The following is a 26040-nucleotide window of genomic DNA, read 5'->3' as shown; positions in this document are numbered from 1 at the left end:
ATCTGTTATGGCCTAAGTCCACTTCATCAGATGGATCATTCCTGGTAATCTACTTTGCTAGCTTTTAAAGCTAGTTTGACAATTATTTTTATTTCAGCTATGAGCCCTGGCTCACTGGTTACCCCTTTGATTGAAATGATACCACAGAGGAGGATTTTTAAAGTCAGTCTCCTGATTCTCTGGTGTGTTTATTTTTAAAAATACAACGAGGCTCTTGCCAACTGGCTTACCAATAAGGAAAATGTTCAGGCAATATTCTACCCAAAGTTTGATGCAGCCTCAGGGGTCTAAACTGTTCACACCACCAACTCCTCACAACCTGCAACCTCCTCCCATAGGCTTGGTCCAGGCAGGCACAATTAGGAACTATAAGCCCTCAGAAATAAATGGCATGCACTGAGTACACCTGTTTCACCATTGAGGATGCTTCACCCACACAGATGCCATCCACCATTTCTCTTCCCAAAACTCCTCCTCCATTCGCAAAATTAATGTAGATTATTAAGCAAAATAAAATGTAGGTGCACACTTTGTTTACCATTGTTGTTATTAACAAAGCTGGAGCTATTCAAATTAGCGACCGCACCCTTCTCCTGGCCAGCTATGAAGAATTTGCTTTGAGGCACGACTTGTGAAGAAAAGAGATCTGAGCCATAGCTGTCAACCTTCCCTTTTTTGTGGGAAATTCCCATATTCCAGCGCCATTTCCCACTGCTTCCCACTGCTATCCCGGATTGCTAGATACCCTGTAGACTGTCCCCGGGACAGGTGAGGCTGCTGATCCCTTATTTTTGAGGCTGCTGATCCCTTATTTTCAAATCTGAAAGTTGACAGCTATGATCTGAGCATTCTCAGGCTGCCTTAGCCCATTACCGTATTGAGAACACTGGTCAGCCCTCATAACAACAGATGGAGTAGGAGCCCCTGCCAGTCACATGTCTTCTGCCCAGTGACACATGGGAGGGGCCTCTTTGCCATAGCTATATTTTTGGATTAGAATTGGCTGAGTACTGCAGAGACACGAGTGACAGAAACGTTTTCAGACTTCCTCCGAGTTCAGCTAGAAGCATAACGTGTATAGGACAGGAAAGTGTGTGGAGGGTGGAATTAACAAATGAGAAGGCAGGGCATTATTGGTCAAGTCACCACCCACAGCTGTGGACATGGAAGTGGTTTTTCAAATCAAGTTGGCTATGTGGACAAACCTAGTGACTCCAGAGCAAATCTCCGTACAGTACTTAGCTTTGGGAAAGCTGAGCTATGGAACTCCTTGCCACAGTGAAATGCTGCGACAAAGAATTTAGCAAATTCCAAAGATGGAGAAAGTGATGTCCATCATTGCCAGCTGATTGCGCCAGTTTTACCTGCGTCTACCACCATTTTGTGGGGGGGAAAGGGTGGGATTTAAACAAAATGCCAGTCCATAGATTTTCTTGACTTAATCTGGATTTTTCTGTTCCACAAAATATCAAATACCGGTAAGTTACAATTTATATATACTAATGCTATCAGCGGTAGTATTGAAGTTCACCAGCACTTTTTATCACTCTTGTGCAAGTCTTGGGCATATCACAGTCTTTAAAATGTAGACAACACAAATGGAATTGCCTCTCCTGCGAGTACAAGTCTCCATTTTGCCCACTGTGAAACAGGATAACCGAGGCTGATAGCAGCTACTGTGCAACAGCACAAAAGCAAACGTTAATTTTTTATAGGTGTGCATGCACAGGTACTGAAATAGCTGCATGCAGGACCAGAATGGGGGGGAAATGTTCAGAGGAGGAGTTGAAGGGAGGGACAGAAACTTGCAGCTGATTCATTTTTGTCAGGCTCCATCACTGCTGCGTATGGTAGGCAGCAATATAGCCGTGCATGTTGTGACTGAAGAAACAAGAATGTGTAGATACTCATGTGCCAATTGTGCACACAAATTTTTTTGAACAAGATAGTGCTCCTGTGTGGAAGCACTCTTAGTCCCAGAACTCTTTTGAGAATGTCATGTGACTGCTGATTAGTAAAAAGAGTTTTGAAGATGGCTTCCAGACACTTAGCTATGTAGTCAAAATTCACTTTTAAAGAAATGAATCAAAAGGTATACTTTTTAGTGTATTTAAAACTGTAACAGGTGCATACGCCACCCTCTCTCGTGGGAATGCTAAGAGGCGCCACAGATTTTCACGGGGAACTTGTGATCTGTGGTGTGGTCTCTTCTCTTCACTCCCCCCTCAGTCCTAATTGAGCCAGTATTGAATTTCTAATTTTAACATCAGATACTGGTGGGAATTTGCTTCTTTATGCTACTAAATCTAGACAGTGGATGAAAGGGGGAGACCTTCTGGATTTTTTTACTGGCATGTATCTTTCATTTAAATGGTAGTATTTTGATACACAAATTATTGCTATGTCTTTGAGAATATTGGTCTTTCGAAGAGGCAAGACCTAGACCAAAATAAAATTAAGCATGTTTATTACTCTACATATAATAGCACTTGCTCAGGGGTGGGCAAACTTTTTCAGCAGGGGGCCGGTCCACTGTCCCTCAGACCTTGTGGGGGGCCGGACTATATTTTTTTTTGGGGGGGGGAATGAACAAATTCCTATGCCCCACAAATAACCCAGAGATGCATTTTAAATAAAAACACACATCCTACTCATGTAAAAACCCATAGATTCCTGGACTGTCCGCGGGCTGGATTTAGAAGGCAATTGGGCCGGATCCGGCCCCCGGGCCTTAGTTTGCCTACCCATACACTTGCTTATAAGACTTGTAAGCAAGATTCAGGGTCCTTTCATTCTGCACTTTCCCACAGAAATGGAATGCAAACTTATGTTTCTAGCTAAATCATTAATAGTATTATCATTTGCTGGTTGTGTAAAATGTCTTGCCTGGTATATTGAAAACCTTTACATCATGCTTTAGTGGAGATAAATGCTGCTCTCTTGCCCTACAGATGGGTATTGTAGTCCAAAACAGAACACCAGTCCCTCCCAGCAGGCTATGCTGGCTGAGGTTGATGAGAATTGTAGTCCAAAGTTGTTCTAGATTGCTGAAGGCAGTTGTAAAGCGTTGCATGGTGTGCTGCAACTGAAATTCGAAGCCAGTCTTTATTTTAAACCAAGTCAGAGACACAGCCATTTGGAATCTTGCCATCTTTGTCAGATGTTTAGAATGTGTGACTTGCTACTGCCAGTTACATAGAGGAGTTAACCTTTAATCATGTATTGTTTGTGCTCACTTTGTTCTAAATCAATCTTGCTGTTTTACAGTATTTATTGGTTTTATTAACTGCTGTTTTCCTGACTTCCTGCTCAGGTAAATGATTTATTCGCTCACCACTTGCATTTATCAGTTTAAAAAACCAAAAACAAAGTCAAGGTACTCAGTAAACACAATATAGAAGGCTAAAAAAACTTCAATGAGAGATACAATTATAAACAATAATGTTAACAAACGGTATAGAGCTTCACATAAATAAGATACATTGAATGTGTATAATTGCACAGATCAGTTTTATCCAGAAGGTGATATCAGATGTGTTCTGAAGTTTATGATTGCAGCAAACACGTTTTGACTTACACAGTCTTCTTCTGTGACATACAAGAATATCATTACCTCTTGCAAGGTCCCTTTGGGGCATCATCTGAATATATGTTTACCAACATTTTTTCATTGAATAAAACTGGCTCACCTTACTTGTGAGATGCAACAACTAGGTGCTTTAGTAGATGGAAAACATGCTCTTAGAAAGTGCAGTTTCCAGACCCATCTTAAATACAAAACATAAATGCAGTAGAACAGACTAAAAAAGCTTTCTTAAAAAAACAAATATCAAAAATAATTACTCCTTACCAACTACAATTTGCCCTCAAATAATATATAGCATATTGCTGCTTTGGATCCATGTTTAAGGGAAGTCATTCTAATGCTTACAACTGATTACACAAAAGCCGTTTTGGAATTCACACCATGCGGGAATTTGCAATATTACAACTGGGCTTTATTCTGCAAATGCTTAATATTTTATGTACAATTCTATATTAAAGCTCCAAAGCATCACAGTCTTCAAAAACTTATGAATAAAATGTACACAATTCAGTATAAACAATCACAAAAAGAATACTCTCTTTAACAACAATGACAAGGGATATAAGTGGAGTTAACAGTAAGGCTTAGATTTCCATATCCTAAATAATGGACAGCTAATCTATATTTTCATTAAGTCTGATTCATGATAATGCTCCCATGGGTACAGATCACTTCCTTCTTTCTGTTTATACAATTATGTGCATTAGGAAGCTTGCATCGTTCTTTGCATCGTTCTTTTGGCATCGTACATGCCAAAACTTCATAGACGTATCTCCAGGATGATACTCAAGGAATATCATCCTCTAATAAAGGAAAATCATGGAGATGGATGGGATAGAACATTTCTCCTTAATGTGGCAGATTTTCATTTTGCAGAAAGCTTTTATGTGTCTTGTATCTGCCTTCTAAAATAGTGCATGGTAACATCTGGAATACAGTGTACCTCAGGTTACATACGCTTCAGGTTACAGACTCTGCTAACCCAGAAATAGTGCTTCAGGTTAAGAACTTTGCTTCAGGATGAGAACAGAAATTGTGCACCGGCGGCGGCGGCAGGAGGCCCCATTAGCTAAAGTGGTGCTTCAGGTTAAGAACAGTTTCAGGTTAAGTACAGACCTCCGGAACAAATTAAGTACTTAACCTGAGGTACCACTGTACAGATTCAGCTCACATTGACTCTAAAGAACTAAGATTATTTCTTCATAGTGGCTGCTGAGACTGGGGACAAAAGGGAGATTACTGCACTACTGAAAAATCACAGTTTCAGGTTAAGAACAGACCTCCGGAACGAATTAACTACTTAACCCGAGGTACCACTGTACTTCCATTGATTCTGCTTCATGTGCGTACCACTTCTGAGTTCCTCATCTGAGAGGAACTATTCTTGTTTTCATGGATTCTGATATTTTGAGAGGATCAAAAGTTGGGCTCTTTTGAGTTCATTTGCATTTACATGGTTTTTTATAGGAACAAACAGTTCTAATCCAAAGCAATTTCAGGGATTTTTTGTGTGTGGAAAAAACATGCATTCAAATAGGACTAAAAATGTTGTACAGTATGCCTATTCCTGAATACAATCTTTAAAAAAGATAATTATTGCAGAAAGCCACACAAAGTGCATACCACATACATATTGTATAACTCCTTTAAAAATGTTTCTAGGTTGTGTGTTTACCAAAGCCAGTGCTGGAATCTTTTCTGGGGTCTCCTTTGCCTCCTTAGACAGGTACATAGACCTTGGGTCTGGCCACTGACACCTTGAACTTCGTGACACTCTGACTTTCTTTCTGTTAACCTGATTCTGGCGCCTCTTGATAATGCCACCTCTGATTTTGCTGGGCTCTGGTGACATGACAACATTGTTGTGTTTCAAAGGAGGCACCTTCTTCTTCCTACCCCATAAGAACCGAGTGAGTTGGACATTCTTCAACCTTTTCAGCTCCAGAAGGCTAGACATGCATTATGCGACCAATTCCTTATTATTACTGTTTCTTTAGAAAACACCATGCTTGGACTATGACTCAGTTATGGGTCTTGGCAATGTACAATATATATAAGGTAAAAATTGCTGTTTATAAATGCACATGTTTGCTGTTACTACTGTTTTTTTAAACAGCTGTTGGATAGTTTTGCATGGTTTTTGTGGCCCTTGGACAAACAATTATCAGTGGACCTTCTTTGGTGCAGCCCCTTGATAGTCTTAACGCCTTGAACCAAAACGTAGGCAAAAGTTTTATTTTCCCCCCTTCCTTTGATTGTGCTGTGCTGCCTTTGTGTTCATGGTGTTTATACTCTTAAAGCTATCTGAATTAAATGCTTCCTAGGGAGCAAGCCACACACACTGAACATTAAAGGTAAAGGGACCCCTGACCGTTAAGTCCAATCGTGGACGACTCTGGGGTTGCAGCGCTCATCTCGCTTTACTGGCCGAGGGAGCCGGCATACAGCTTCTGGGTCATGTGGCCAGCATGACTAAGCCGCTTCTGGCGAACCAGAGCAGTGCACAGAAACATCGTTTACCTTCCTGCTGGAGCGGTACCTATTTATCCACTTGCACTTTGACATGCTTCCGAACTGCTAGGTTGGCAGGAGCAGGGACTGAGCAACGGGAGCTCACCCCGTTGCGGGGATTCGAACTGCCGACCTTCTGATCGGCAAACATAGTGGGTCTTAATTCTGAGTAAACATACAGAGAATTGCATGGTACAGATCTGAGAAAATAGATAAGAAATTACAGGTTGTAGTTTAGATATTTTTAACAAGCACTGCTTTGTTTGCCTGGTCCTCAAAGGTTTTCATCATTTCTGTATAACTAGAACTTGAGATCCCTCCATGGAATTGAAGCGCAGCAGAAGATTACTGACTTTTCCACACAACACATCATATGGTTTTGGCCACTGGCTTAGAGAACTTTAAAATATCAATTGGCTAAATATCATTTGATAGACGTATTTCATCCTCCTGGTTCAGAGGCTGTCTACCCCTGAATATGCTGAAGGAAGGGAGACAAGCAACCGAAAAACGGTTATTGGCCTCAAACGGTGCTTGTGCATTTCTTGATTTCCTGAAGTACCTGGCTGGACTAGATGGTCCTTTGGAGGGATCCAGCACAATAGCTCTTCTATTCAAAGGGATTCCCACCCCCTTTAAAGACAATATTGTTTATTTCTGGTTTGTTGACTGCTTGGCTCTCTGCTCTGTTTTATTTGCAAAAGGAGATGCTAGTGTCAGGGCTGGTGTTGGGAGCAGGCCAGCAATAACTTATAAGGTGTCCGTGAAGTTAACTCTTTATTCAAAGAAACAAAACAGCTCAGGCCTCACGAGCACAACAGCTATTCCCAGTAGACCTTGCCCCAATGAGGCAGTTGAAGGTCCCCGCTTTTCCACAGCTCTCTAAGTCTCCTCCTCTCCAGGCTCCTTCCCAAGCAGTTGGAGACACTGGCACCTTGTCCAGCTCTCCTCTGCCCTCCGTACCTCTGCAGGTTCTGAGAGACTGGGCAGTGGGGGTGGGGAGCTGGTCACAGTAGGAGGGAGAGCCCCCCTGGCTTCTTCAGCATATCTCATCACCTGTTGCGCCCCCCCCCCAGCCTCTGCTTCTGCCTCTGCTTCTGGACTGCTCTCTGCTCCAGCTTCTTCCAGCTCACTAAACCCTGTTGCCTCTTCAGCTTATGATGGGGGTCAGCAAACTTTTTCAGCAGGGGGCCAGTCCCCTGTCCTCCAGACTATATTTTTGAAAAATAATAATAAAATAACGAATTACTATGCCCCAGAAATAACCCAGAGATGCATTTTAAATAAAAGCACACATAAAAAGGTAAAGGTACCCCTGCCCGTACGGGCCAGTCTTGACAGACTCTAGGGTTGTGCGCCCATCTCACTCAAGAGGCCGGGGGCCAGCGCTGTCCGCAGACACTTCCGGGTCACGTGGCCAGCGTGACATCGCTGCTCTGGCGAGCCAGCGCAGCACACGGAACGCCGTTTACCTTCCCGCTAGTAAGCGGTCCCTATTTATCTACTTGCACCCGGGGGTACTTTCGAACTGCTAGGTTGGCAGGCGCTGGGACCGGGAGCGCACCCCGCCGCGGGGATTCGAACCGCCGACCTTTCGATCGGCAAGCCCTAGGTGCTGAGGCTTTTACCCACAGCGCCACCCGCGTCCCACCAAAAAAAAAAAAGCACACATTCTACTCATGTAAAAACACCAGGCAGGCTCCACAAATAACCCGGAGATGCATTTTAAAGAAAAGGACACATTCTGTTCATGTAAAAGCATGTGGGCCAGATTTAGAAGGCGATTGGGCCGGATCCAACCCCCAGGCCTTAGTTTGCTTATGACACCTCCTCCCTGTCTGCTGTCCCTTTGACCACACATTGTCATCCCAGCACCAATTGCTGGGCTCTGAGTCTTCTTCCCTTGGGGGTTCCAAGGCACTCCTCAGCACTCCTCAGCATCCAGCCAGTCCATGACAGCTGTTTACTGCTTATAAATCATTCCTCATCATTTCTCTCTCACACTCGCTTCAGCCATCCCTACCGTGCTCCACAGAAGAGGCAGCTGGCCCCTTCAAGGTTTTGTTTTCTTCTTATTTTATTGCCGGGGGAGCAAAGAAAGCATGCCCTCTGCTGTTTTCGTTGGTGCAAAACAGTGGTAGTGCCAAATCTACATTACCCTATTAAGAGAGGGACGCGTGATCATATGTTCTCCCCACCCCACCCCAAAGCACAAAATTAGGCAGCGCCACACCCACTGCTGTCTCTCTTCCTTAGTAGCACTGCTGTGGACATTTGTGCCTGCTATCAAGTTTCCCAGTGTGCAATGCCTGGGAAGCACGCATGGCCAGAGCACAGAGGAACTGAGCGACTCCGAATCGAAAGCCCAGGAATTGTGCTACCCACCCAGAGCATCCAAGGCAGGGAGGAGGGGGGCCGGGTGCAGGAGTGCCTGGCACGTAAGGGTCCCTCTCAGGCCAGTGTGGGGCCCCTTGGATCATGATTTGTTTGACTGCTGCCACCAGCCTGGACTTGGGACAGATAGTACAAATCCTGTTTTGAAAAGCTCTGAGTCGTAAGTACTGCTGGGTTTTGCCTTCCCAACAATCAGGTAGACTTCATCCAGTTCAGTCTCTTTATTTAAAAATGTTCTCAAGTTAGCTGTGGTAGTTTTCAAAAAGCAATGTCACTCCGTGTCCTCCAGTAGTTGAGGGCTGAGTTTTTAGAAATAGAAATTATTGAGCCGTGCCCTACTAAAAGAGCGTAAAGGTAAAGGTACCCCTGTCTGTTAGGTCCAGTCGCAGACGACTCTGGGGTTGCGGCGCTCATCTCTACTGGCCGAGGGAGCCAATGTTTGTCCACAGACAGCTTCCGGGTCATGTGGCCAGCATAACTAAGCCACTGCTGGCGAACCAGAGCAGTACACGGAAACGCCGTTTACCTTCCCGCCAGAGTGGTACCTATTTATCTACTTGTACTTTGATGTGCTTTCGAACTGCTAGGTTGGCAGGAGCTGGGACCGAGCAATGGGAGCTCACCTCTTCACAGGGATTGCTTATATCTGGCTCTGCCTTAAAAATCCACCCATTGTATATAATGTTTGAATAGGGGATTGTATCCCAATGTGCTTATGCCCAATCCATGTGACTGTTGCACCCTGATTTTGAGGGGAGGCATCTATGAGGATCACATAAACAGAATTTTATCCTCTGTCATGTGCTTAGCCATATGTCATCTGGAGATATAAAAGTGGTGCAGATAATTGGACATTATGGCAAATACCAATACCATCTCCAGGATTATGGGGGCATTTCACTTGTTTTCTGAGGCTTATGGTTCAATGGTTTGGTGGCTTTTATACTAGACTACTGTAATGCATTCAACCTGGGGCTGCCTTTGAAAATAGTGTAGAAATGCCAGTGCAGAATGCAGCAGCCTACCTGCTAATAGGTGCAGAAGCCGGTGTGATTTGGGATCCAGGTGCTGGTTTGTACTTTTTAAAGAAAACAACAACAACAACCATAGGTGGCTTGGGCCCTGCTTATTTCAGGAAATATGAACCCTACTGGCATGCGAGATGCCAGAATTAAGCCATGCTCCATCTTGGGCGTCGGCTGGATTGTGGCCAGCCAGAATAGGCTTTCTCAGGAGCAGTTCTGATGTTCTGGAACACCATTTCGTGAGAGGTTTGCATAACTTCCACCCTGGTGTCATTTTGGGGGTAAGGGGCAAAGTGTGTGTGGGTTTTCTTTTTCTTTGAAAGCCTTTGGGGCTGCCTTCCTTTTCTGGTGGGTGACAAGCTCCTTTTACGCGTTGGGTATTGCCGTTGTTTCATGACTTGTTTTTATCATGTTTTTGATGTTAGTTTAAACTTGTTAAACCATTGTGAAATTGCCTATAAGTAATACTATGAACAATTGCCTACATGGCAGTGATTTTCATGTAGAAAATTCATAATTTGTTCTCAGAAGCCTACGACATTTTGAGGTTTTGTGTCAGATGCGTAGAAGTTTCTTGGCAGAGAGGTTCATGTGGAAACACCTCCTTGAAAGTATAAAGGTTTGAAAACCAGGGCTGTAAATTGTAAGTTCTGTATTTTGGAATAGAGTTCACTAGCATACAGTAAGCAGATTGGTTGCAATTTTACCAGAATGTGCTTTTATTCAGAATATAAATACTGTGTTAGGATCATTTAGTAAGACTGTTTAAGCTCAGATTGCAGCAGAACCTCGCACTATGTATAGCACCAGGCTTGATGTGTGCTACGGTACTTGGATAGCTGTACATCTTTTATGAGTTTATATTTAAACAGAAAATCACAAGCTACTTCATTCAGCATCCTGGGCTTCCCTGGATTAAATTTCTTTGAATTGTTTGATGTTGAAATAAAAGTAGTCAGGAAGCGCTGTGTCTTTGAGCGTGAATGAATGAATCCTTTTTCCTCGATAGAAGAAAAGCAACGACGGAATAATGGCTTGCGTTATTCTGATGTGTTTGCTTTTTAAGAGTGTGCTTTCTCCTAATTATAAAGTTATTGTATATTTGTACTTGCACATGGTACAATAATGAAATACTAAAGAAATGACTGGAAGTACTGGTTGTTTAATTTAGAATGTTCAAAGGTACGGATTTTCTAAGAAGCTGTATCAGCATTTGCTGTAGTGCCTTTTAGCAAATGTTTCCTTTATTGCAAAAATGCATAATATTTTGCCTCGGGCTGTTAGTTAAATGAGCGAAACTTTGTATAGTGAGCTGCTAATTATACATGGTAATTATTATTTTGTTGTGACGCTTCCTTATCTCAGAAATGGTATGCCATTTGAGAACTAATAATTTTAGTTCTCTCTGAAAGTCCAACATCTGCATCATATTCACATTATGCAGGATTGCATTTGTCCCTAGATGCTTACAGTACTGGTCTGAGTGCATTGCATTTTAGGATCTGAATACGTGCAACTGATGAAGATTGGGTCACTGCTGCCATCTTTGATCATTCTAATCTCCTGGTACTGTTGGTGGGGGCAGTCATTCCCCACGCTCGGCTCAAAATAGGTAATTGGTGACAGTGAAACTCACCATCTGTTTAGTTGGTGTGTGCACTTTTGAATGCCCAGACCCAGGTGCTAGTTCTTAATTCACACACAACAGCCTTTGCACAGGAACCTGGTTTTGAGGATAAGGCATGGCAACTTGTTTTAAGTAATCCTATCCAAAGCTTGGATCTGTGAAAAAGGACACCTCCCCAATTTATCGCTAAATGCCACATTAAAAAAACCTTCTTTCTTTAAAGGAAAATACAAATTCTGATTATATTTCAATAGAAGGCCTAGTTTGTACTTAATTGTAAGCTAAACAAATTACAGTCTACCTGGAACTAGCAAGCACCCTCAGGCACACTGATCCCCTCTCTTAGTTATGTTGGGAGGACACAAACCAGAGTACTAGTTTAGCATCTACTAGCTTAGCATCTACCAGCTCCATCTGGTACGCAGGCTGAGACCCTCCCTGCCCGCAGACTGTCTCACCAGAGTGGTGCATGCTCTGGTTATCTCCTGCTTGGACTACTGCAATGCGCTCTATGTGGGGCTACCTTTGAAGGTGACCCGGAAACTACAACTAATCCAGAATGCGGCAGCGAGACTGGGGACTGGGAGTGGCTGCCGGGACCACATAACACCGGTCCTGAGAGATCTGCATTGGCTCCCAGTACGTTTCCGAGCACAATTCGAAGTGTTGGTGCTGACCTTTAAAGCCCTAAATGGCCTCAGTCCTATATACCTGAAGGAGCGTCTCCACCCCCATCGTTCAGCCCAGACACTGAGGTCCAGCTCTGAGGGCCTTCTGGCGGTTCCCTCATTGCGAGAAGTGAGGTTACAGGGAACCAGACAGAGGGCCTTCTCGGTAGTGGCGCCCGCCCTGTGGAACGCCCTCCCTTCAGATGTGAAGGAAATAAGCAGCTATCTTCTCTTTAAAAGACACCTGAAGGCAACCCTGTTTAGGGAAGTTTTTAATGTTTGACGGACTATTGTATTTTAATATTTTGTTGGAAGCCGCCCAGAGTGGCTGGGGAAACTCAGCCAGATGGGTGGGGTATAAATATTAAATTATTATTATTATTATTATTAGCATTTTGTGCAAACCAATGCTCATAGTTCGGTTCCCGCCAAGCAAACAATTATAACAATCCAAGATTCTGTAAAGTGCAGAATACCTAAAAAAAATGTGTGGGGGGTCTAATTGACTTCATAGTTCTTTAAGCCTTAAAAATATTGTACCATCTACATACAAATAAAATAATTACAACAGTTACATAAGTATTACAGCCATCAGTTGTAAATTCCCCATAATGGCTGCTTTCCTGGTGCAGGGTGGGCGGCCGTTGAGATCCGTCGTTGTGGCTCTGCTACTCTCCGGAGCAGGGCCATCATGCTTGCATCTGTTGGCTTCCTCCTCGGCCGCCGTGGAGCATCTTGGGTTCCTGCCTGACCCAATTTTGAAATTTGCCCATTCTGTGGCAGCCTGGGGGTGGGGCTTTGGGAGCAGACCAGAGGGCAGCAGTCTTCACTCAGGTCCACTCCCTGTCCATAGGAGCTGGCCGGTGCTCTTGCACAGTTGGAGAGAGTTATCTAGTCCAACGCTTATAACTTATAATTTAGCATCCCGAAGTTGAGTTACCTGTGTGCCCTTCCACCCTTAGTAACTGTTGTGAAACAACAGTGTCCTGTGCCACTAGTTAAAAACTGACCTATTTTTCTCACTGATTACTTTGCCCTGTAATACACCATGAATACTATTTTATATATACTTGAGCTTGTCTCAGTGAGCTTAGTGAGTATTGTTGTTGTTGTTGTTTAGTCGTTTAGTCGTGTCCGACTCTTCGTGACCCCATGGACCAGAGCACGCCAGGCACTTCTGTCTTCCACTGTCTCCCGCAGTTTGGTCATACTCATGGTGCATGTAGCTTCGAGAACACTGTCCAACCATCTCGTCCTCTTTCGTCCCCTTCTCCTTGTGCCCTCCATCTTTCCCAACATCAGGGTCTTTTCCAGGGAGTCTTCTCTTCTCATGAGGTGGCCAAAGTCTTGGAGCCTCAGCTTCAGGATCTGTCCTTCCAGTGAGCACTCAGGGCTGATTTCCTTAAGGGTGGATAGGGTTTGATCTTCTTGCAGTCCGTGGGACTCTCAAGAGTCTCCTCCAGCACCATAATTCAAAAGCATCAATTCTTCGGCGATCAGCCTTCTTTATGGTCCAGCTCTCACTTCCATACATCACTACTGGGAAAACCATAGCTTTAACTATACGGACCTTTGTTGGCAAGGTGATGTCTCTATTTTTTAGGATGCTGTCTAGGTTTGTCATTGCTTTTCTTAGTGAGTATTACTGATATATAAACATGCTCCAGGTACAGTGAGGGGGGAAAGTATTTGATACCCTGCTAAATTCGCCCATTTGCCCTCTGACGAAGAAATGACCAGTCCATAATTTTAATTGTAGGTTTATTGTAGCTGTGAGAGACAGAATAACAACAGGAAAACTCCCAGAAACCCAGAAGACAAAAGTCAGAGATTGATGTGCATTATAATGAGTAATGGCGTTTCCGTGGGCTGCTCTGGTTTGCCAAACTGGCAAATTTAGCAGGGGATCAAATACTTTCCCCCCTCACTGTAGGCTTGTCAATGTTCTTAGCAGCCTGAGGTTCAGAAATCCATTAGGGCAAGCTTCCCCTGGTCTGGGAGGTTTATTCATTTAATTTCAGAATGCTAGGCAGCAGCTAGAGCTTAAGTACAAAATGTGGAGTCCAACAAAGTTCCTGGAACTTTCCTGTTGGTTGTGGGTGGGCTTTGGATTGTTTAGTGGGAGAAAGCCACAGTCAACCTATCTGAGTTCATTTCTAAATATTATTTTTACTATGCAACTATTGGTTGGATGATTTACAGACAATGAGATGCAAATGAATGTTCAAATGCAAAAACTAAATAGTTTTCTGTTAGTGAGTTGTTCCTTGTGTAGGATCTAGATAATTCCTGAGGTATAGAGATGCTATAAAACTGCGGGATTCCTTTTCAGTCATACTCCTGAAAGCTCTTCCTGCTTCTCTAGCAGTATCTAAAATTACAGTTGTGTAATATTAATGCCACAGTTATTTTGGACCAGTCCTTCAGGACATGGGCGTAGCAGCATGCACTGGATAACTCAATGGGGGACAAATGTTTGTATATTTGTTTTACAGTGTTCAGTCTCGACAGTCAAAATAGAAGCACACACTCGTAAGAGGTCATTTCAAGGACTAATGAATTGCAAGTCTAATTTGCTGTTAAAACAAATAAATCAAGATTCCTGCATCTCAGAAAGCCCCTGATTTAATAACTTCTAGACTGTCCTTCCCCTTAATCAAAACTGAATATTATTGCTCTGAGCAGCAAGAGATTTGAGCGGTTCCAGGCACTTACCCAGGGTTTGAGTTCCTTGGAATTAAGGTTACTGAAGACTGTAGTGTCTTTAGGATATATGGTCTCACTTACACAAATCTACAACATGAGAATAAGATGGAAGGGCTCGCAGCATTAGCACTCCCAACAGATCCTGATTCCCCATTAGATTTCTGGGAAGAGGAGGAGAGACTGCCGCCACCAGGCCCCACGTGACGCTCTGGCTCTGAGGGGCAGGCAGAGGACCAGACCGCCCTGGGTGGGAAGAAGGAGGGAGCAGAGCACAAGGAGTCTTGTTTTTATTTTATTTTTAATGCTTTGTGCGTCCATGCTTAATCTTGCCCCTTTCTAAAAAGCATTGATTGGTGTGTGTTTTTCTTTTTGTAAATTTACCAAAGAATAAAATAAAATTGGGATTAAAGGGATTTCCCAGGATAGTGGAGGGTGTCCCATGTCCTGTTGGTGTACCGGTGGTGAAACTCACACTTCTTTTAGTCAGAAAGTGTGTTCTCCTTCATGGAGAGCACGTGTTGTGGTGGGGTCTGCTGAGCCACCCCTCTGTTACCAGGCAGGGTCTCTAAAGATGGCCTGGGGCAGTGACTGGTTCACTGGGTTGCTGGGGTAAAAGTTATGTCGCAATTTTGGTGGGAGGGGTAAAATGTTTAAATACTCTGCACACAGCCTGGAGCTTTCTCTTTGCTGCGTGCAACGGATCACCCGCCCACCCGCCCTTGAGTAAGGGGTTGTTGCATTGACCTTGCTATGCCTGTCATGGGGTCGTCTGCCGTTGGGGCAGGGGCCTGGTAGGAATTTTGTCCATCTGGCTGATTGGCTGGGCCATTTGGTTTTTGCCTACTGCATAGCAAATCGTCACAACTTGTAAGGTTGCAGTTAGGCATTGATTATAAATTGGTGGCGGAGGGGTTAGGATAGGCTGGGCCTGCCCCTCCATGGTTGCTGCAGAAAGGGAATTCCGTTAAAGGAATCCTGGGGCTTGCCATCTTTTCGTCCAATCCCTGGAATGGGACTAGGGCCGGCAAGCCTTCGGGGAGCATGCGGGTGAGAAGTGAGGGTCTGTGACTCAGCTCCATTTCTCCCCGACTTGCTTTCCCCCGCACTGTCTTTCGGTGGTGCCCGGAAGTCAGTTCTGTCCCCAGGCGGGGGGACAGATAGTCTTAACCAATGCCTAAACAACCACTCACGGTTTTGTATTTAAATAAAGTTGTGGCCAAAATTATGCCAAAAACCTTAAACAAAAATTAAGTGTGCGTTGTGAGTTATTTGGGGGGTGGCTTGGGGACCTCGACATGCAAATGCTCTGCGGGTCATTATCCCAGACCTGTGGAACGCTCTTCCAATAGCGATTCAGCAGGTGTCTTCTAGATTCACCTTTAAACTTTTGCTGAAATATTTTCTTTGCCACCAGGCTTCTGCAGACAGTTAAGATACCACTTTCTTTCATAGTCGGTGATGTTTTAAAATTATGAGAGGTGTTTTTTTGGTGTATATATAATTGTGGTAAATCCCTTTGGGTTTCTTTAAACGAAACAGTAGTGTACAAGTGTTTTTTATTATTATAAATAAACAGTTATAGTTTGGGGCCATTTTTCCCTGGGTTTTTCATAGCGATAGATTAGCTAATAAAAAGGTGCTTTCTACATTTTCAAAGCTTTTATATTGTGCATTAAAGCATACATAGTAGGGGTTGAATTGTGGGCTCCACAGATGATATGAGGCCACCAACAGCTTGCATCAGATTGCACCAAAGGCTAAAAGGCAAGTCAAATAATCATATGACCAAAAATAATTTGAAGCCTTCTGGAGCCTGTTATAGTAATAGTGTGTGAATAAAAAAATATGTGATTAAAAAATGTAACAGTATGTGTGTCAAAAAGCAATGGGAAGTTATGAATGAATGAATGAATGAATCTTTATTTGCATCGGCCATAGCAATAAAACAACAATACAGTGATACCTCGGGTTAGATATGCTTCAGGTTAGAGACTCCTCTAACCCAGAAATATTACCTCGGGTTAAGAACTTTCCTTCAGGATGAGAACAGAAATTGTGCTCCGGCGGCGCGGCGGCAGCAGGAGGCCCCATTAGCTAAAGTGGTGCTTCAGGTTAAGAACAGTTTCAGGTTAAGAACAGACCTCCGGAACGAATTAAGTACTTAACCTGAGGTACCACTGTATGATATACCAAGAATAAAAATAAAAAGTCAATTATATAAAATGCATTTTAGAATGGGAAGTTAATTTTATAAGTGCTTCTGTTGTTTTCTGTTTACCTAAAACAAGTAAAAGATTAAATGCTGTGATTCCAAGATGATAACAACTTTAAAGCAAGGGTGGTTAACCTCTAGGTTTTGCATGAATATTGGCCATGCTGGCTAAAGCAGATGAGAGTTCGACTTCGAAAACCTTTGGAGGGCTACAGGTGAGTCAAGCTCCTTTAAAAGAACCAGGCAGGCTGGAACTCCTCAAACCACCCCTGAAATATAGTGATCACCCTCCCCCAAAGAAACCTTTTCTGGAAGAGCCCAATATAAATGATATATTGAACTGGTCTTCAAGATTAATATTCAGTTATGTATAAATAGGTGTAATTACTAAATATATATGTCATCCCCGAAGTCACAAGGGCTGTGGAGGATTTAATTATGTTAGTGTTCGTATATTTAGCTATACAGACTAAATATAAAAGGAAAAGGATGTGCAGAATTTAAGCCCAACCCACATATTTCTCCTAGCTTAAAAAACAACTGAGCTGCAGTCCTCTTGAGTCCTCGTTAAAGCATTTAAGGGGCCATAGGATCTATCAAATCTCACTCCAACGATGGAGCGAAAGTTTCGACATCAGATGCCTCATCTGTGTGAGTCTAATGGGGAATAACAAAAATTGCTCCATCCACTTTTCACACATTTTGGATTGCTTCAAAGACTGGTTGGAGTGGGATTAGAAACTGGATCCAGCTGGCAGCCAAGATCCTATGGTCTCCCACACCCTGGGGGACACTTTGACAGGTGGGTGGGGCTGCCCCCGTCCATCACTTGACATCACCATGATGTCAGGTGAAGCGTTTGTTTTTCATTGTTTGTTGAATAAATGCAGGTATATGGCATAATGGTAATGGTGTTTGTGATTTTATTCATCATAATTATGTTCAGGTTTTTTTTTTATATAAATCATTTCAGGGTGAATCTTTCTGGGTCAGAAGTGCATTGGAATTTTCCTCATAAGAAATCATGGAAATGTTCACATTTCTATAAGAACACTTGCCTTCTGAACCATTTCTCATTTCTTAGGTTCCTATAGCACCTATGTGCAATAGGAATAGGTTGATAGGTTGAGTTTAAACAGATCACTTGGGCACAGCCAGGGAAGCACAAACGGGGGCTGCTTTGTGCCAGAGAAGGGGGCACACAGAGTAACAAAATGAGCAGTGTATTAGTTGCAGGATGGGGATGATAATAAAAGAGACAAACAGGCTGCTGCTGCTATTCACTTGGGTAGCCCCAGTATCTGTAGGTGCAGAAGGCTAACATGTTAGCTTTCAGCACTGCAAAATGTTTACTCATTCTTTCAGAAATTGTATGAGCACAGTTGTTCAGAAATTGTTCGGTACAAGCATTAGCAAAATAATGGATAACAACTGTTGTGATTGCGTGCATTCCATGGCAGTTTCTGTTTCATTGGTTTAATAAGGAAGTATCAGATATTTGTACACTGACGTTACGAATGCAGTGCATGTAAGTGTGAATGTGTGCGTGTATAATGCTTATTCTCTCTGGGAATGTTTGTAGCACTCCAGGAGATGCCCTCAGAGGCAGAGATCCCAGTTACAGACGATATAAGCCGAACTACTCACCAGTGACGACAGAGATAACCAGTGGAACACAGTCCAAACAAACCATGATCAAGCACAGATAATCCAGTTCCAAATGTAATCCAGAAATAAAATTAGGAAACAGTCCAAGATCAAGATCACACACAGACATGTATGCATGTATGTTTTTTGTGTGTGTGTTTGGCAAGGTACAACACAGCAAGGGAGAGTGAAGAGTCAGGACCTTGAAGCTAGGGACCTATGTCGTTTCCAGCAGTGGGAGCTCCAGGGGTTCCTCACTAGGTATCCATGCGAAGGGCCCCTCCAGGGGACCATCAGCGTTGGGCTCAGGGGCCCCTGCCTGCTCCTAAGACCCTCAACCTGTGTGGTGCCCAGTCTGTCCTCTAAGGATTCCGTACCTGGTGCTAGCTCAGGGCTAGGCATGACAGTGTTTTTCTTCCAGCAAACATCTTTTTAAGAGTTTGAGGAAAATATAGCCTGAAATGAAAGCTGGCACTCAAACGTTTAATACAAGAAACCCCAATCCCATTAGAATTCAAACTGTGGAATTTCCTAATAATAGCAGCCGAGGCATCTATTCATTATAATGTTCCAGCAACAACACGGTTATTGTGTGAAAGCAGGGCACTTCATTACCTCACTGGCGATGCATGTTTGGTTCATTAGCAGTTTGAAATGAACTGAGATTTATATGATCTCCGCACCCGCACAAAGACTGCTAAGAGCGTGCGAGGGAAAAGGAACATGTTGGGAGAGTGGCAGGAACTGGGCATTAACAATAATCCGCTCAAAATATATTGGGGGGGGGGGGGGCGCGAGAGCGAAAATGCAAAAGGGGAGACTCTGATCAGTCCTGCCTAAGTTGGCAGTGTGTGTGGCACAGAGCACTGTTGAGCAATTGCTGAAGTTTACTAGGCAGGGAACAGAAGGGACAATTGCAGGACGAGGCTTGATAACAAAAGCAGTTTACAAAATCATGTTAAGTGGAATTTACTCTCTACCCAGCTCCACTTTAGTACAATTCAGATAAGATTTTTCAGGTGAGATTGTCATTCATTGTGCAGATTTTTATAGCTAGTGATGATAGAAAAGTGATGAGATCTTTTTTTAAAGGTGTCATTGGATTCCCATATGAGTATTTCACTTGCACCCCTTAATGCATGTGACTGTTCCACTTAATAATATGGTTTTATGCACCTCTGGAAGCAGCACAACTCTGCTTTACAAAATTCCAGAACTAGTTCTGCCATGTGGCAGTAGACGTTTTCAGATAGGAAGCCCAGAACTAGCATCTCTGAGCCCTTTTTGCATTAATTCTGCCATCTCAATTTTGGTTGTGGGGGAGAAGGAGCTGAAATGGGTGTATCTAGTGAAACTTGTCATTCACATCCCAGACTGATTTTAAGCCAAATACTGTTTGGGGGCCAAACTATAGATGATCATGGCAAACATGCAAACATAATGTGGTTTAATTTTAACACCAGAAGTGCATTCTCACCTGCCACACCTGTGGAAACTCCCTTTGTATATTTTCATGCTAGTGGCAACCTGTACTATATAAGCAGCGTTTCTGTTTATCAAACTACTGAATGCATGCATTTCTTGAGTGTTCATGCTGTTCAGACGAACAAGCTTGCGCATAGTGCAGCACTGCTTTCCAGAGACTTTCTCTAAGGTTACGTTGAGAACCTTTACCCAGGTACTTTAGTACCTCACTGGAAGGTTTCTGTTGTGTCTTATACGGCTTAGTAGCTGAAGGTGAAAATCCTAGGCTTGCACTTTTCACCAAAACTGTATATATGTCATTTTACAGAGTTGATGTGAGGAAATGAAGGCTATGAGCATGCCTTGTGAAAAGCATTTGACAGGGTGCCGTCTGTTAGTTGGGCTTTGGTATGCCAAGGTTACATTGTTAGTGATCTTTATTAATAAATAACTAAGATCCTTATTGGTCCAAAGGGTATGGCTCTTTTTACATTCCAGGATCTCAGTGTTCATAAATCTTAGGGATTGTATTCATGCTATTTTTGTTTTGAGGAACAATTCTCGCATTTTCTGCCAAGCAGCTTATTCTGAGAGGTAAGATAATAGTATAGTAGCAAGTGATTTGCTATGCAAAATCTTTTATATAGTTTTGTTTAGGGATTATGGGGTCAATCTGTTTCTTAGGTAAACACTTCAGGAGGTGTTGCAAATTAATGAGAGCAGTGTGGATTTCAGGCAGGCTAGTTTGCTGATGGAATTAAAGATAAAAAGTGTACTTCTCTTGAGTTTTTCCATGTCTGTGAATTGGGCTACGGGCAAAAAGGCAGATTGAGGATATAATTAGAGGACTATTTGCAGAGAGGGCAAATGGAGGATCTATGAAATGGAGTAGGCTCTGGGAAGAAATAAAGGATCACTGCAGAGTTAGAAGGGATATTGAAGGATATGTATTTCTGTAATATAAGTGCAGCTGTAACAGAAAAACTTGCAGAACAAATAGGAGAGGCTAAAGGACTGGAGAGTGATTTTGTGGAAATCTGGCACTATGTTATATTCCCTGCCTGAATAATAGTTTGCGATGTCTACTGCCATTATCATTATATTTAAAACAACAAGAGCAAATAATGTGAGGAGGGATTTGCTGCCTGGATAGGTAAGAAGATGGTTAGTAAACACCAAGCTACTTTCAGTAAATTCACACGTCTAGGGTCAGATGAATTAAGCCAAATGGAGTTGAATGAGCTTGAAGGTGTTACTTCAGAGATGCTGTTTGTAATATTTGCGAATTCTGAATATTTTTGAAATATTTGAGAATATTTGAGATCAGAGGAAGTGCCAGAAGCCTGGAGATGTGCAGATGTTGTCCCCTGTCATCAAAGGGTGGAGAATGGCTCTGGTGGATTACAAGTCACTCTGCTTGATGTCAACATCGGCCACATTTCTTGAGCAGATTGTTAAGTACCTCATGATCATCCAGAAAAGAAAGCATTGGTTACAAGGTTTATGAAGGAGAAGTCATCCCAGGCAACCTTACCTCCTTTTTTTTGATGAGAATTATTTGTTTGGTAGATGATGGGAATGCCACAAACATGGTATATCTGGACTTCAGCAAGGCCTAGACAAACTCTGAAGTCTCTGCTTTATCTGCTGCATCTGTCTGAGTTTTTACTATATTGCATTTTTGGAATGTGGGCTCGACGATACTGCTTGTAAGGTTGATACTACAGCTGGTTGAACAACCACACCCAGGGAATGTTTGTTAATGGTTCTGTGTCAGCCCAGAGGGAGGACTTGAGTCATAGGGCTCTGTCCTCAGCTCTGTGCCTTCAGCATTTTATAAAAGACACGTAGATGGCATGAAGCTAGAAAGGTATGATCCAAAGACTTATTAGGCCTCTTGCAGAGGTGTACCTAAGGCTTGATGAAACTGGCCCCCTCCAGTTTCCCTACTGAAATTGTCTCACCCTCACTCCGGGCGCTTTGAGTACTTGGGTTGCTTAAAATGTAGTAATTTCTATTGTGGCTATTGTGGTAAAGTGTTTTTTTTCCTGAGTGGGTTGCCAAGGGACCCTGGGTGTCTGCCTCTGGCCGATTACTGCAGGTCCGGGTCTGGTGACGGCCTGGATGGGTGATTGCCTTGGCATACAGGGTACTAACTACTCCGTCCTGGAAGTGTGCTATTAAGCACTAAAATCTAAGTAATGCATCCTGTTACTGTCCAAAGGAAGCAGGTGTTTATCACCTGGGCAGATGGTATCGACTGCTCTTTTGGAGCATGTGCGTGTAACAAACCAACGTCCTACTGTTTTCTTTTTCAGACGAAGAATGAAGGCTCGTGCTCCACCTCCACCAAACCAAACTCCTGCCACCTGTACAGTTAATAATGAACACAAATCACCTACAGACCTGGGAGCGCTGCCTGATCAGGGTGTGATAAATATGAAGGAAAATCTGATTAACAGGACGGTGGACTTTATAGTAGTTTTTCCAGATGGAGAAGAACAGAAAACTACTGTGCATGGCAGGTAAGGCTTTCAGACATTTGAAACAATTTGTATCTACCCATTGATGTTATTTTTAGGAGGAGAGATGTAAGACAATGCAATAATTTTCAGATGTTCCCTCCCTGCCCCTGCTCCTTATAACCTAGCAGTGCCTGCCGTGTTTCCTCAACTGTTTTTAGTGCACATGTATTTCATCCAACATGCAAAGAGGCTAATTTATATGCATATACCGTCATACCTCGGGTTGAATGTGCTTCAGGTTGAGCGCTTTCGGGTTTCGCCGCTCGCGCATGCGCAGACGCTCAAAATGACATCACGCACATGCACGGAAGCGGCAAAACGCAACACGCGCAGACGCGCTGTCGCGTCTTACGTTCCATTCAGGATGCGAATGGGGCTCCGGAACGGATCCCGTTCGTATCCCGAGATACCACTGTAATCAATTTTTTTCTCTGCCGTATTGATTAATTTTAATTATGTGCAGTGCATAGTATAGGACACCATTTTGCCTCTGAAGCATTATGTATATATCTGAAGAGAGCCATCCTCTCCTGAAGCGAAGCACGCATGAGGAAAATTTAAAAGACCAGGAAAGGATGTTTCCACACAGACAAACATCTTGAGGAAAATCAGATAGACTAAGACTGGATGAAATCTAGTAAAGGTTGGGAGAGCAACAAATTGTTGTCCAGCATTTTATATGATTGGTGTGGAGCAATCCAGTACATGTCCAAGAATTAAGGAGGTTATATAGAGGCCTCTCATTGCCTCTTAGCTGTCACCCAGGGGTCACACGGAGGACTTTCCCATTTGTGCTCTCCACTCCCCAAACCCTAGGTAATGTGGGTTTGCCACTGCGGAGGGCATGCGAAGGCATCTCCACCACCCAGATGACCACCAGTGGTGCTGTGGAGGCTTTGTGGGTGGGGACATTTTGGGCCTCTGCTCTCTACACTTTCCACATTCTGGCAAGGCTTCATGAAGCTCTGTCCTTCGCATTGGCTTTCTTCCTCTTTTGGGTTTGGTTCGTGACCAAGTTGCAATTCAGTTGGTGTTTTAAAGCAAAATCTCCCATTGTGTGGGTTTTCTCTCAGACTCCTCCTTTAGTGGCTTGAGGGCTTGAGGCTTGGTGGGTTCTCCTCCATTCTAGGGATGGGAGAGAAATTTGATTCATTTAAAGGCAAACCTCCCTAATTGTCACACTTTCTGACACAATACAATCCTTCAGTTCATCCTTAAAAGTTTGCAGTTCTCTGAATTTTGCAATGAAGTTCTGCAGCAGAGTAATGTGTACAAACATGCATGTACTGGGATAAAGTGTACATTAAAATTCCATGTATTAGTGACAATAACATACAAAAATGCACTGTGTTACAGAAAACAGCTTTGTAAAAAATACATAGGCAGAATTGCATGCAAAAATACATATAATTATGAGAAATTTGTATTAAATATAGATGAATTTTCATGAGGATATTTTTTAAAACAAAATAAACCATGTGATATGGAAATGTGGATAACTGAATTTAAGATTGGAAAGATGAAAAACTGAAATTGGTAGATTTGCTCATCCCTGTTTATAGCTAATGATCAAGAGCCATCACACAGCTGATGGATGAGAGCAGTCAAGCTTGTCTCTCCATCCCTACAACCCACCCAGTAGCTGATCTGTGGATGTGGTTCTGGTGTGAGGACAAACTGGCCATGAGGAAAAGGTGCAGGGCTTCTTGCCTTGTGCTCAACACTGGCTGTGCCCATGTCAGCAAATAGAGGCACAAAGAGGCACAAAGTTTCCCAGTGGATGTTTTGAAGAACATGGCTATTTTGAAATAGTCCAGGTTGATTTTTATATATGTGTATGTGTGCTATCTGGATATGGTTTCAATCTGCTCTCTCTACCTGCATGAAAACCCTTCCGTGTTCTATTAAATCTGGTTCTAAGTAGCCTTTTCTGTTTTCCCTTCCAGTAAAGCCGTGATGGACCTCTTAGTTGACTTGTGCAGCCGGTACCACTTAAATCCAGCCTATCACACCCTGGAGCTGCAGTCTTCAGGGACCCAACAGACTTTGAGTTATAAGCCAAACACTTTGATAGGGGCACTGGATGTATGGAAGATACTTCTGAAGGAGAAGGTTCCTGAAGGAAAGGCGAAGCGGCCTCCTCCGCCCAAAATTCCTGAGGTTGGAACTTTCTACTGCATAACTGTTTTGCCAGATGTCAAGAAATGTTGACGACAGTCTCTCTCCCCCCCCCCCATGTGTGCAGTATTGAACTTGGCTTGGAGCTTACTATTGCGATGTAATGGTAATCTTAACTAACAGCCAGTGTAGAGACTGGGTATATGGCAATAAGTAGTTACTGCAGGTTTATTTTGAGTTGACTATGGCCTTTTGTGAGTTGAATTGTCATTTTGTATGTAAGGTTGAGGAACCTGTGGCGTTCCAGGTGTTGTTGGAGTCCAGCGACGTCTGTAAGGCCATGTGGTTTCTATCCAGAGCCAAGGTGGAGTAGTGGTTAGGGTGCTGGACTAGGACCTGGGAGACCAGGGTTCAAATTCCCACTCAGTCACTGGGTGACTTTGGGCCTGTCACGGTCTCTCAACCGGGCCTACCACACAGAAATGTTGTGAGGATAAAATTAAGAGGGGGAGGAGTGTGTACACCACTCAGTCAGAGGCGAGTCTGGTTGCATGAGTAAATAGTTAAAAGGCATGGGTTGTTCCAGCTACTAGCAGACTTCAACTGAAGTTTTATAAAGAGTAGCCTTCCAGACCCTGTCCAAATCCAGATGCTTAAGGAACCCTTTACTGTTGACTAGCATGGTGACATTGTGGTCTCAAGTCTATTCTCCTTTACTGGCCAGCTGCCTAAGCCTGCAGTTTCTGATGCTGATTCTCTCAAGGACTAACAGGTGGTTTAGCCTCCCCATACAGTTTGGCAGGGGCTTCTTTGCCACAGGCAAGGCAGAGATCCACCCTGAGGGTCCCTCCTGGGCATTCCCTGGGTGCGGGCCTGGTGAGAGCTCTCCCTGGATCTTATGGACGGGAAGTGGGAGGGCCCTTTCTGGTCTCCTGGTTTCCTAGAAGTCTGGGTTCGCGTTGAAGGATGAGTTGTCCAAGGCTACGTTAGGCCTTGGTTTGACAACAGGACTGTGTTTTGTTGTTTGTATTGTAAGGGGTCTTAAGGTGTTAGGGGAGGGGTAATTCTGGTGGGGGCACATCATGCTCCTGGGGTAGTTAGTCCACCTTGGTCCCCACCCTGCATTCAACTCTCACCTGTGACTCCTAGAAGCTGTCAGCATGTGACAGTGGCCACACCCTGGGAAACAGCTTTGACTGGCCAGCTAAACCAAGTGAGGATAGCCGATGGATCTCAAACCCCAGTGAGTTAGGGACTTGCCCTGCCTGCAAAGACAGGCTTGGTGGATTGAGCAGACAAGATCAATAGTGGGTCCAACAGTCAAGAAGGCTGTTTCTGCAAATGCTGTAGATGGAAGTGAGGGGCAGATGGGGCTCATTCAGCTGGGAAGGTAGCCCTTCTAGGAGAAGGGAAGCTCTGATCCTAAACCCCAGCTGTACTCTGATCCTAAACCTCTGCTGCCTCGCAGGACAACTTCAGGAGAAGAAAGGCTAAGGAGTAAACCCTACACATATCTGGATTGGAGTCCCTAAGATGGTTGGGTGGTGTCTTGTATGC

The 26040-nt window shown here is 43.6% G+C and overlaps 1 protein-coding gene across 2 annotated transcripts in view; it reads left to right on the top strand.

Annotated features, from left to right (window-relative positions):
* Positions 1–26040, top strand: part of COBL (cordon-bleu WH2 repeat protein) — a 73216-nt gene that overhangs the window by 3336 nt on the left and 43840 nt on the right. For both annotated transcript variants that reach the window (XM_028701807.2, XM_077917628.1), the window contains exons 3-4: positions 22159–22365; positions 24312–24525. In XM_028701807.2, the coding sequence (XP_028557640.2) occupies positions 22159–22365; positions 24312–24525 (421 nt within the window). The remainder of the gene's footprint in view (positions 1–22158; positions 22366–24311; positions 24526–26040) is intronic.

The sequence above is a fragment of the Podarcis muralis genome, chromosome 13, assembly GCF_964188315.1.
Source record: "Podarcis muralis chromosome 13, rPodMur119.hap1.1, whole genome shotgun sequence".
In the NCBI taxonomy this organism is placed as follows: domain Eukaryota; kingdom Metazoa; phylum Chordata; class Lepidosauria; order Squamata; family Lacertidae; genus Podarcis; species Podarcis muralis.
This window is presented reverse-complemented; position numbering and strand designations above follow the sequence as displayed.